This window comes from Cherax quadricarinatus, chromosome 27, assembly GCF_038502225.1.
Source record: "Cherax quadricarinatus isolate ZL_2023a chromosome 27, ASM3850222v1, whole genome shotgun sequence".
NCBI classification, from domain to species: Eukaryota; Metazoa; Arthropoda; class Malacostraca; order Decapoda; family Parastacidae; genus Cherax; species Cherax quadricarinatus.
The window spans coordinates 15,946,841-15,959,337 of NC_091318.1; the positions used below are offsets into that span (position 1 = coordinate 15,946,841).

Below are 12,497 nucleotides of genomic sequence, written 5' to 3' on the forward strand. Positions count from 1 at the left end.
AAGAACATAACAGAGAAGGAACAGACCTTCTCAGATCCAACCACCAACAGAAATATTTGTCTAACCTATTTTTATGTTACCCAAGTACATGTTAAGCTTTTATAACCTTTTACTCACATGCAAGTTGATTGTCTTACCATATTGTATTACTACTACTATTACAACCTATGTTATTACTACTACTACCACTAGTATTACACCTCACTCTGAGCCTATATATACCCTCTGTGTCCATGTATTGTTTGTAACGGCTTGATAAAGCTCCTGGAGAGCAAAACATTGCCACAACAAAATGTTGCATTAGTTGCGCTTGTGTCCTTTTACTTTACAGTGTTATTCATGATGAACTGCATAGAACCATTTGGTCTCAGATTTTTTTCAAAGGCATGAAGAGGTTGTGGAAGACCCATTTAGGCAGATGGTATATTTGAAGGCACAAAAAATTGTAGTAGCATGTTGGACACACAGTCATCACTTGCATACTAGTATGTAAGTGATGACTCTGTGTACAACATATTCTGTTTCATTAGTATGTCTTCTGGTCTGTTGATTGGAACCAAGAAACAGCCAATGAAACCATGAAAACCACTCAAAAAAAAAAAAAAAAAGTTACTATTTTCACCCAAATGCAGGGTCAGAGGTTAGTTGTTCCCATCATGCACTGCTTGAGGCTGTTTTTTTTTTTTTTCTATTCAGCACACGCCCACAGCACAGACCCTTCTCTCATGTCTAGGCCAAAATTTTTCGCTAGTGCTATGAATTATGCATAGATCCCACTGATGCAGATTTGTGTTGCTAAAACTTTGTAAACTGAAGTTAAGCTGTGATCCTATGGGCCTGTTATAAGGCATGCAACTTATGAAATTTGTATGATGAAATAAGTACTGGGTAGGTTTCTAAAATCTTTTAAGTTAATTAACCTACCCTTTCCTTGAATTTTTTTCTTTTGTTTTGCATGTATTTTTCAATAATTGGTTCCATGTAATTTACCTCATTCATTCCGCATTATCATCTTAAATTACAGTATCTTCGTTAAAACAGTCCTGAACTTTAACTCCTGAAACCCAAAAATGAAGGTTGAAAATTGTACATATACTGTAATTTATTTTTGCCTTTCAGTCCTCACTTGTAGTTGTTGAACTAGTAAAGGAAGTGTGATATCAGTCCACTGAGCCTAGGTGGATATTGGTGCTGCTTTTGTATATGTTGTTGGATAATCTTCAGTAATTAATAGTTGTCTTGAAGTGACAAAGTATTCTGTGCAATAAGATTACAGTAAACACGTGATATCACAGAATGCAAAATAACCACAATGAAAAACTAGCGAAATTCCATGTGCTTTTGTGATTTCTCACATTATCAAGGAATAATGTGAGAAATCATGGAAGTGCTTGGAGCCTCTTCATAGACCTACAGAAAACTTTCAGTATGCTGGATCACATCTTGTACCTTAAAATAGAACATTATGGTATCAGAAGTTATACTCATGCATGCCTAAAGTCCTGTCTTAATAACGAACACCAGTATGTCTCCATCAGTGGCATAGCCTCATCGGCTTGGCCTGTTGATGTAGGAATGCCTCAGGGCAGAGTTCTTGACCCATTGCTCTTCCTCATATACATCAATGATTTCCCTAACACATCTCATCTCCTTGAACCTGTTCTGTTTCCAGATGACAATTTTTTTCATCTCCCACTCAAATCCGACTTCACTCAGTGACACCGTTATGATGAGCTCCTAAAAAATACCTGCATGGATAACTGCCAACTTAACAATGTAAATGGTTCTCCCATTGTAAGACACACCAAGGGTAAATTCTTAGGACTGCAGCTTGACTACAACTTGAAACTCAATGCCCACATCCAGCACATAACCAAGGTCTTCAAAACAGTAGGCATCCTCTCCAAGATACGTTACTATATACCTCAAACAGCACTGGAGTGGAACCTCAACATTCGTATATTCCTATTCGTTCAACTTGATATTCCCCAACTTTTTCAAACAAAATTTTACTCAGTATTTTGACATTGCCCTGATATTCAACCTAAACAAAATGGTCCTCTGGATGAAGTCTGATGAAAACAAAGCATAATGCCCTGTTTTACATGATGGTAGGATTCCTGGTGTCTTTTTTCTGTCTCATAAACATGCAAGATTTCAGGTACGTCTTGCTACTTCTACTTACACTTAGGTCACACTACACATACATGTACACGTGTACACTCACCTGAGTTTTCTTTGATTTTATCTTAATAGTTCTTGTTCTTATTGCTTTTCCTTTCATATCCATGGGGAAGTGGAACAAGAATCTTTCCTCCATAAGCCATGCATGTTGTAAAAGTCAACTAAAATGCTGGAAACAATGGGCTAGTAACTCCTTTTCCATGATCCCATCAGTTCTAGCTGCTTTAGTCCCTTTCATTCTACCCAATGCCTCATTTACCTCCCCCCACACTCACATCCAGCTCCTCATCACTCCTGAAAGATGTTATACCTTCCACCAATCACTCAAATATGTATTTATTTGTTTATTTACTTAAACATGCATATACATATATCTGCACACACTCATACACACACATAGGTACATGTATACATAGAATGCTTACCAGTTTGCTGTATGTAGAAGGTTCTATTCCAGAAATCTGGCATAGCATAATGAACCCCTGAGTATAGTGATTGTCATTTATTAAATTTTCAGGCATCAGGATGCATACATTGCAACACATTGCATAAAATTTGCTTTTTCAGAATGCAACCCGTCAGCTGATAACAATTGTGGGTTGTGTGAGTAAAGGCCGCCCTCCAGAGGTTAGAAATGGCAGTCTTATTTGTGAGGAGCAGCAGCTTACCCTCAATATTACCTCTTCCTCTAGAGCTACTGTGGAAGACTTTATACTTATACCATTTCCAGAACCCGATATATGGTTCTTGGCTCTTCAGAGTATTTGCTACTACAATGGGTAAATGTTTATTGTTGTGTTGTATGGTTAAACACCATAACTCTTGAGTTGGCAGGATCAGGAGCTATCCCTTGTTGCTGTTCCATTAATAATTAGCCTTGCTGTAATACTGTAAATTCATGTATAAAACTTTTACAAGTCAGCTAGTGTACATAACAAAGTGGTCAATATGTCGTCTTCCAAACTCTTCATTATAGGTAATGGCAGGGTTGTTGATGTACTATATTTTATTTTTAAAATTATGATTACTATATTCAGTATGTATATAAAGGAATGCCTTCTGAATATACCTTAATCTCAATTAGTATTACAGCATAGTATGTACAAGTATATATTATATATCAACCCCATTACTATGTCATGCATCATTACTCCATTAAAGGCAGAAGACTCCGTGTATTGTAGACCAAGTGATGGTTAGTATTGACATCCGTACCCAGCCATGTGTCTTCACAGGAGAAAACCCCTGTGGCAGCCATGGTCTATGCCAGGAAACTCACCGTGGCATGTTCTTCTTTACCAGCTGTGTGAGTATTGTATATATAATTTGTTTTTTCTATTAACATAATGACCTCCAATTCAAGTACAGTGGCTAATACTTTAAACAGAGGAAATTTAATTTAGGTAGAGTGAGGCTGTGAATGAAGTAACATACAGTACTATACAGTAGAACCCCCATATCCATGGATTTGATTTCTGCGGTTTCAGTTATCCACGGTTTACCATGGCCTGAAAATTTGCCTTAATTTTGGCTTAATAATGACCACAAACACAAAAGTAGTGATGGCTGTTCTTCAAAACCCAAGAGAAGCTATGAAGTGCTTCCCATCAGTACAAAAGTGCTAATTCTCCACTTATTGTGTGTAATTTATTAATTAAACTTTATCATAGGTATGTATGTAAATGAAAAATGACTCATAATAGGCTTTGCTACTATTCACAGTTTCTTGTATCCACTGAAGGTCATGGAATGTATCCCCCACAGATACAGGGAGGACTACTTTACTGTATTGTCCTGTTAATCAGTTCTTATCAAGGCAGGATAGCCTAAACAAGAAGAAACATTAATTTCCTCTTCTTTTATCTGTTTAGTTATTGACTACATTGACATGGATAACCACACATTGCCCAAAACTATTTGGTTACCTTCTGTGACACCCCAGAATTTATGCAGGGAGGATTGTAACTAGGTATTTCTTAGGAAATATTATCTGTATGGGTAGAAAATGAACTCTTGGTTGCATTAGGTCATACTTGGACATAAGATAATACTAAACTTTTTCCTGTTAAGGGCATTGTGGCTTTAACACCTAAACTGTGGCATACTTAGGAAAAAAAATTTCCGTGTGTGTGGGAAGAGTTTTGGGGGAAAATCTTATAGAATGAGAGTGCATTTTTATGAATCAAATAAGACTAAAATGAGTGGAATCTGATAAAAGCTTAAGATTTTAACCCGTAAACGGTCCAGACGTATACATGTATATTCGTTCACTACCCCAGTGCCCCGAATATTTTAAAAAATAAAAAAATCGGTTTTATTTACTGAAAAAAGAGCACATTTTTCTAAGTGTTATAGGATAAAAAAAAAAATTAGGGTCAGTACTTACCCAGATATGAGGTCAAGAAGTTGGCTCTGGATGCTCACATGACAGCAACATCGAGTCCTGCTGCTTGCAGAAGTGTTGCCAATATACCTTTTTTTCTATTTTTCATATTATTTTATATCATTTTTATGTTCTGATAATTACATTTTATAGTAGTTCTTGTCATTTTATAACCAATCTTTGTTCTGGCACTAGTATTAGGTACTGAAATTGTACTCACATTATCACAAAACACACTGACAGGTGGACATTTACACCTGCCTTGGTCATTTACTATTATCTATTATTTATAGGTCCCAGCAATGTTTTGGATATGTGGAAGTATATAAGGAGTAGGAGGAGGAGTAGGAGGAGGAGGAGTAGGAGGAGGAGGAGTAGGAGGAGGAGGAGGAGGAGTAGGAGGAGGAGGAGGAGGAGGAGGAGTAGGAGGAGGAGGAGTAGGAGGAGGAGGAGGAGGAGGAGTAGGAGGAGGAGTAGTAGGAGGAGGAGTAGGAGGAGGAGGAGGAGTAGGAGGAGGAGGAGGAGTAGGAGGAGGAGGAGTAGGAGGAGGAGGAGGAGGAGGAGTAGGAGGAGGAGGAGTAGGAGGAGGAGTAGGAGGAGGAGGAGGAGTAGGAGGAGGAGGAGGAGTAGGAGGAGGAGGAGTAGGAGGAGGAGGAGTAGGAGGAGGAGGAGGAGGAGGAGTAGGAGGAGTAGGAGGAGGAGGAGGAGGAGGAGGAGGAGGAGGAGGAGGAGGAGTAGGAGGAGGAGTAGGAGGAGGAGTAGGAGGAGGAGGAGGAGTAGGAGGAGGAGGAGGAGGAGGAGTAGGAGGAGGAGGAGGAGTAGGAGGAGGAGGAGGAGTAGGAGTAGTAGGAGGAGGAGTAGTAGGAGGAGGAGTAGGAGGAGGAGTAGGAGGAGGAGTAGGAGGAGGAGGAGGAGGAGGAGGAGGAGGAGGCGAAGGAAGAGGAGGAGGAGGAGGTGGTGGAGGTGGAGGTGGTGGAGGAGGTGGAGGTGGTGGAGGTGGTGGAGGTGGTGGAGGTGGAGGAGGTAGAGGTGGTGGAGGAGGTGGAGGTGGTGGAGGAGGTGGAGGAGGTGGTGGTGGAGGTGGTGGTGGTGGAGGTGGAGGTGGAGGTGGTGGTGGAGGTGGAGGTGGTAGTAGTAGTAGTAGTAGTAGTAGTATATTATTACTACTACTAATAAAATATGTTCCCCTGAAGCATGAAAAACAAAGTGCACCCCTGACAGTGACGTGATAAGATGAGATAACATTTGATAAGAGCTGACAGTTTGATGAGCATTCGCGAGGGTGCAGTGATAAAACTTGATAAGAAAAGATTAGGGCCTGCTTTGTTTTTGCTAGTACACAAACATGTCTGTCTATTTGTCTGTCTGTCAAGCTCCCTGTCTCAGAGAGAGTCACAAGACTGCGTAGTCATCACCTTTACTCACATCTTCAAGCAGAGTACAGCACTTCATCTGGATTTTTTGGGTTATCCTAGGTAATTTACACTATGTATTTAGAAATTTATTTATTTAGAAATTTAAGCATACATACAGAGGTACAAAAAAAAAAAAATACAGGTAAGAGCAGCATGCCAAAGCCACTTATATGCATAGCATTACGGGCTGGCTTAAAATTAACTTAAGATTAACTAAGCAATGATGAAATCAGTGATAAGACATTATTGTAAACAGATAACTATAAAGCACAAATGAGTATTACAAAGACAGCTCATATGGTTGCATGCATTGCTGTTCATTCAGTAGAATGGAGTATTCTGTTAGGTAGTGTATTTAAAAAAATAACAAAGTTAGATTGGGTCCTAGGTTTAACATTTATGCGATATAATTGTGAGTAACATTTTGGATATACAATTTATAAGGTTCAGTTATTCAGTATTTATTTGGTTTTGAGTGAGTAAGTGAACTTTGAGAAGAGACTTGAATTTGTAAACAGGTAGTGTTTCTTTTATATTTACAGGTAATGAATTCCAGATTTTAGGGCCTTTTATGTGCATTGAGTTTTTGCATAGCGTGAGATGGACACGAGGAACATCAAAGAGTGATCTGTGCCTTGTGTTATGGTCATGTGTTCTGTTGAGGTTGGCAAGATGTTTGAGGGGAGGGTTAATATCAGAGTTAAGTGTTCTATATATGTAATAGGTGCAATAATAAGTATGGATGTTTTGTTTGGTGAGTAGGTTGAGTGTTTTGAATATTGGTGGAGTGTGTTGCCTGTAGTGAGAATTTGTTATCATTCTAACTGCAGCCTTTTGTTGGGTAATTAGTGGTCTGAGATGGTTAATTGTTGTTGAGCCCTATGCACAAATTCCATAGGTGAGATAGGGGTAAATAAGAGAGTGATAAAGGGCCAGGAGGGCTGACTGTGGAACATAGTACCGTATCTTCGATAGTATGCCTACAGTCTTGGAAATTTTCTTAGAAATTTGTTGTACATGTGTATGAAATTTGAGTCTATTATCGAGGTGGATTCCTAAGAATTTTCCCTCTGTTAGCTTTGTGATAGGTGATCCATTTATCGTTATGTTAAGAGGTACATCTGTAGCTCTGTTACCAAACTGAATGAAGTAGGTTTTGTCAATGTTTAGTGTAAGTTTGTTAGTCCTCATCCAGGTAGATATCTTCTGTAATTCGGTGTTTACAGTATTGGCTAGCGTGACTGGGCTCGGGTGAGAGAAGACGTATGTAGTGTCATCTGCAAAAAGTGTGGGTTTGAGTAATTGCGAAGCATTTGGTAGGTCATTTATGTATAGGAGAAAGAGAAGAGGGCCAAGGACACTTCCCTGTGGGACACCAACTGTAATTGGTTGTGCGGAAGAGCTTGCCCCATTCGCGTACACATATTGGCTTCTGTTGCTGAGGTAAGACTTGAGGTAGTTGAGGGAGTGCCCTCTAATACCATAGTGTGACAATTTTACGTGGAGCAAGTCATGGTCAACTGTATCAAAAGCTTTACGTAAGTCAATGAAGATCCCCAGTGGGACTTCTTTTTTCTCTATTGCATTGTATATATGTTCTAGCATGTGTATAATAGCATCATTAGTATTTTTATTAGGCCTGAATCCAAATTGGCAGGGGTTGAGAATGTTTTGGGAGATGAGGTAGGAGTAGATTCGTTTATGAATTAATTTTTCGAAGATTTTTGAGAGAGGGTGTAAATTGGATATTGGCCTATAGTTATTCAACTCTGTTTGGTCTCCTCCTTTATGGATCTGGGTGACCCTTGCTATTTTGAGAACTGTAGGGAAGGTGGAGGATTCAATGGATTTGTTAAAGGGTGTTGCAATGATTGGTGATAGTACTTGTGACGCTTTTTTGTATATAAAGGGTGGTAAGGTATTTAAATCTCCTGCCTTGTTTTTTAGTGCGTTGATAATAAGGGAGACTTCGTATGGGTTAGTCGGAGCTAGGAACAGTGTGTTCGGGTAGTTGCCAGTGAGGTAGTCATTTGGTGGGGTATCTGAGCTTGGGATTTTATTGGCAAGGTTTTGACCTATAGTGGAGAAGAAATCATTGAGTCTGTTTGCTGTTTCTGTTGGTGGGAGTTGGGGTTCATCTGATTTTGCTAATTTTATTTCGCTATGTCGTGATATCTTTTTTGTTCCCAGAATTTCTGATAGGGTCTTCCAGGTCTTTTTTATATCACCTCGTAAGTTGGATAATCTGTTCTCATAATACAATTTTTTTGCCCTTCTTATCAGGCTGGTTAGGATTGACGAGTAACGTTTTGTTTGGTCTCTGGTTATGTGACCCATTCTGTACTGTTTTTCATATCGGTGTTTTGTATTTATGGATTTGAGAATGCTGGGTGTTAGCCAGGGACTGTTCAGTCTCTTAGCTGTCATCTGTTTAGTTTTTTTAGGGCAGTGCTTGTTATAAAGGTATTGGGTCTTTTTTAGAAAATTATTAAAACATTCGTCAATATCTGTATAGATTTCTAGCTCAGTGTGCCATTCAATGTTTGTTACTGCTGTTGTGAAGTTATTAATGGCTGCCTCATTGTGAAGTCTGAAGGTGACTTTAGTAGTGTCTTGGGGTATTTTACCAAGAGTTGTTATGAGGAAAGTAGGGTAGTGGTCTGTGGTATTATCTGTAATTATGCCTGATTTTAAAGGGGATATGGTGTTGGTCCAGATGTGGTCAAGTAGGGAAACACTAGTCTCTGTAACTCTTGTAGGTTTTGTTACTGTTGGTAGCAACATGCAGTTACTCATTATGTTTGTGAATTCAGTAACGTGTGGGTCCTGGTCTTGCAGGAGATTTATATTGAAGTCACCTGAGAGTAGTAAGTGATCTTTGTTCATGCGTGCATCAATTATCATACTTCCTAGGTTTTGACTAAATTGGCTAATGTTTGATTGTGGAACTCTGTAGATGTTTATCACTGTGAGAGGTTTTTGTAGGTATTTGGATTTGAATTTAGCTATTATATATTCCCCATGTTCATCCCTTGTGCAAGTATTAGTGATACATTCTAGTTGGTCTGAGTAGTATATAGCAGTGCTACCCCCTTGTTGGTCTGGCCTACAGTTGTGTATGGCTGTGTAACCAGGAATGGCATAGACATCTGTAGTATCAGGCTTTAGCCAGGTTTCAGTTAGTGTAATGATGGACATATTGGCATGCAAGGAATTTAGTAATGCTAGGAGGTATCATAATGCTTGCTTAAAGATCTGATATTGTAGTTAAAGATAGTTATGTTGTTGTTGGCTCTGAGAAGTGCCTTTGATTGTTCTGCTGTGTAGTAATTACAGTAACTGTTTGAATCATTTAAGTCATTAAATAAGAGGTTGGTATCAGGATCAATGCTTGTAATCATAAGATTTGTAGTGAATCTATAGTTAGAATTAAGTAAAAAATAAAGTAAATATTCTAAAGCTAAAAAAAAAAAAAAAAAAAAAAAGCACCTGAATTATTTAACAAATGTAAAAATAATGAGCTAAGGTAGTTTTTTAAAGCTAAAATAAAGGAGACAATATAAAAGGGACTAAAATAATTTGTGGTGAACAAATAAAGTGATGATCAAATAATGGAGCTTGGGAATATGATAGTAGGTAGTACTTTAAAGGTAATTCTTTAAAGTTAGAATTATAATATAAAATTATAATATAAAAGGGACTAATATAAGTTGTGGTGATCAATAAAGTGGTAATCAAATAAATGAGCTATGGAGTATAATGGCAAAATAGTGAACTTATTAACTTTAGCACCTGAGAACAGCACCTTGATTATTTTAACAATTGTGAATATATGAGCTAAGGTAGTTATATAAAGCTAAAATAAAGGGAAAAAAAATGTATAAGGGACTACAATTAAGTAATGGTAAACAAGTTAAATGGACAGATAGTCACTATGAAATAATATTGGTTTAGGAGTAAGATCTGATTTGTAATATTAAATAAGTTGAGCAGTTTATTGCACAATAAAAAGTAAAAAAAAAAAAATGAGGTAGTTGGTACTAGCTAGCAAAAGATAGTTTTGGTACTTGCAAAAAAGTAATTGGAATATACACTAATTGCACACACAATAAAAAGTGACTAAAAAAACAAGTAGTGGTAAACAAAATTAAATGGACAGGTAAGAACAATGAATAATATTAATTTGGAGTAAGATTTGACTTGTAACATAAAATTATGAGCAATTAATAGCAGTAAGAAAGAAGTAAAAAAGTATTGGAGGTAGTTAGCACTAGCTTGTGATGAAAAAAATAATAAAAATAATAATGCACAATATAATAGTAAGGTACACTATATGCACCACACGTATGTATGTATTAAGGGCACTTATCTAATCTGTTACAGAAATGACAGCTTTTCTAAGGAAGGTAAAGAAATCGTGTTCGTTTGAGATAGTATATTGTTGTCCTGTTGATGTTTTCCTTACTAGTATTTTCCCATCTCGCGTGAAACACTGATGTATTTTGTTTTCCTGTTTAAGTTTTCTCAGCCTGAACAGAAGGTTTTGACGTTTTCTTGTTAGACACTCATTTATGTACACTCCATTTTTCATTGTAATTGCTGATTTAATTAGGTCCTTTCTTTTATCGTATGAATGAAGTCTGATCATTATACTGTGTTTACTTCCTGGTTTTCCTAACAAACGTGTTTCTTTGATTTCATTGTTTTGCACGATGACTTGTACATGGTCCTGTATTATCCTGACAGCAGTTTCTTTGCACTGAGCTTGTGTTATGTCACTTGGAATGTGTGGACTGTTTATTATAACTGCATCAGACAACTTACCTTGTTCAGTTTTGTCGTCTTGGAAATCAAGGTATTCATTTAGTCGAGTGTGCATGTTCTGATTCCAGTCCTTGATTGCTTCTTCAACCTTCATATTTATTGTAGTTATTTGTTCGGTGTGACTGGCTATAGCTGCTTTCAGAGTATTTTCTGTGTCAACACTTCCCGATGTAATCTTCTCTTCAAGGTTTTGGATCTTGTTCTCGAGGTTGGTTATCTTGGATTCTCGTCGCTCGAGTGTTGCTTTGATATCTTTGATTTCGTTTTCTAGAGCAACGTTGTAGTCCTTGATATTGTCAGGAATAATCATACCTGAGTAATCATGGGTGAATCCTTTGAAGGGAGTGGAGTTGGAAGGGGAGTCAGCCATGTTTGTTGTTGTTGTTGTTGTTGTTGTTGTTGTTGTTCCCTGGGTGGCGGTGGTGAGGGGGGTTGATGATACACCGGCGTCCTGCTGGGTAGACAAGTTGAGTTCTAGGGTCCTTGCTGTTATTCTTTTATTACTGATGTTGTTAATTCTGAGATATCCTTTCATAGTATCACTGAAGTAGATACTGTGTAGCAATGGAGAAGGCTTGTTTTCTCGGAGCTTGGGTTAAGTGGTTGTCTGGCAGCGGAGGCAGTGTTTGGGTTAGCAGGGCTGTCTTCCTTAGATCTTCTATTTTTGTCAAGATTTGGGTTACATTCTTAGTATTCTTGGGTCATTTTGTGGTCTACGTGGGTTCATGTAGTTGAACTTTCACTTAGGCCATCACAAGTTTTGATGAGCGATGTTTTTTGAGGAAGAAGAGCTGGTAGGATGCCGCTGCTGCCGCTGCCGGACTTGTCATATACTTGTATTTATGTGTACCTGTGAGACAGAGATACAGATAGAAAGAGATATAGACAGATAGAGACAAAGAGAGAGAGACAGACAGAGATAGACATAGATACAGACAGACAAATGGAGATAGAGACAGGCTGCCAGCAGCTGGCCAGCCACATAGTCAGCCACATAGCCAGCCACATAGCCAGCCACATAGCCAGCCACATAGCCAGCCAGCCAGGCTGCCAGCAGCTGGCCAGCCACATGGCCAGCCACATGGCCAGCCAGCCAGCCAGCCAGCCAGCCAGCCAGCCAGCCAGCCAGCCAGCCAGCCAGCCAGCCAGCCAGCCAGCCAGCCAGCCAGTTAGCTAGCTAGCTAGCTTGCTTTAACGCCAGAAATGTGGGGAATCTGGGAGAGACTTTCAGAGTTTATTGAAATGAAATGCCCAGAAAACTCCTCTGCCTCTCTTTTCCAATCTCCTCTGCCTATCTCTTCTACCCTGTACCTCTGCCAGCATCTTCCATTAGCCCAAGTCATGTGATCTCCAAGGTAAATACATTTTATAAAACCAATTTATTTCTTTACATTCTCTTTTATTATGTTTTATTATGTTTTTATAAAATATTTCTTATTTATAAATACATTTTTTGTATTTAAAAACCCTTAACAAAAAAATTGGGGTGGTTTTTTGGGGGCTAGAATGGATTAATGGTATTTCAGTTAATTTCAATGAGGAAAATTGATTTGATGTACAGTGGTCCCTCATTTTTCGTAGTTAATCCGTTCCTGGAGTTGCTACTATTAACAAAATCAACGATTTGCGAATTAATTTTCCCCATAAGAAATAATGTAAATACAATTAATCCGTTCCTGACACCCAGAAGT

At 38.4% G+C, this 12,497-nt stretch overlaps 1 protein-coding gene across 3 annotated transcripts in view; it reads left to right on the forward strand.

The window, feature by feature from the left end:
* The window catches only part of LOC128691053 (transmembrane protein 8B-like), a 152,789-nt gene that overhangs the window by 114,757 nt on the left and 25,535 nt on the right, over positions 1–12,497 (forward strand). For all 3 annotated transcript variants that reach the window (XM_070089032.1, XM_070089031.1, XM_070089033.1), the window contains exons 9-10: positions 2,752–2,963; positions 3,346–3,490. In XM_070089032.1, coding sequence (XP_069945133.1) covers positions 2,752–2,963; positions 3,346–3,490 — 357 coding nt within the window. The remainder of the gene's footprint in view (positions 1–2,751; positions 2,964–3,345; positions 3,491–12,497) is intronic.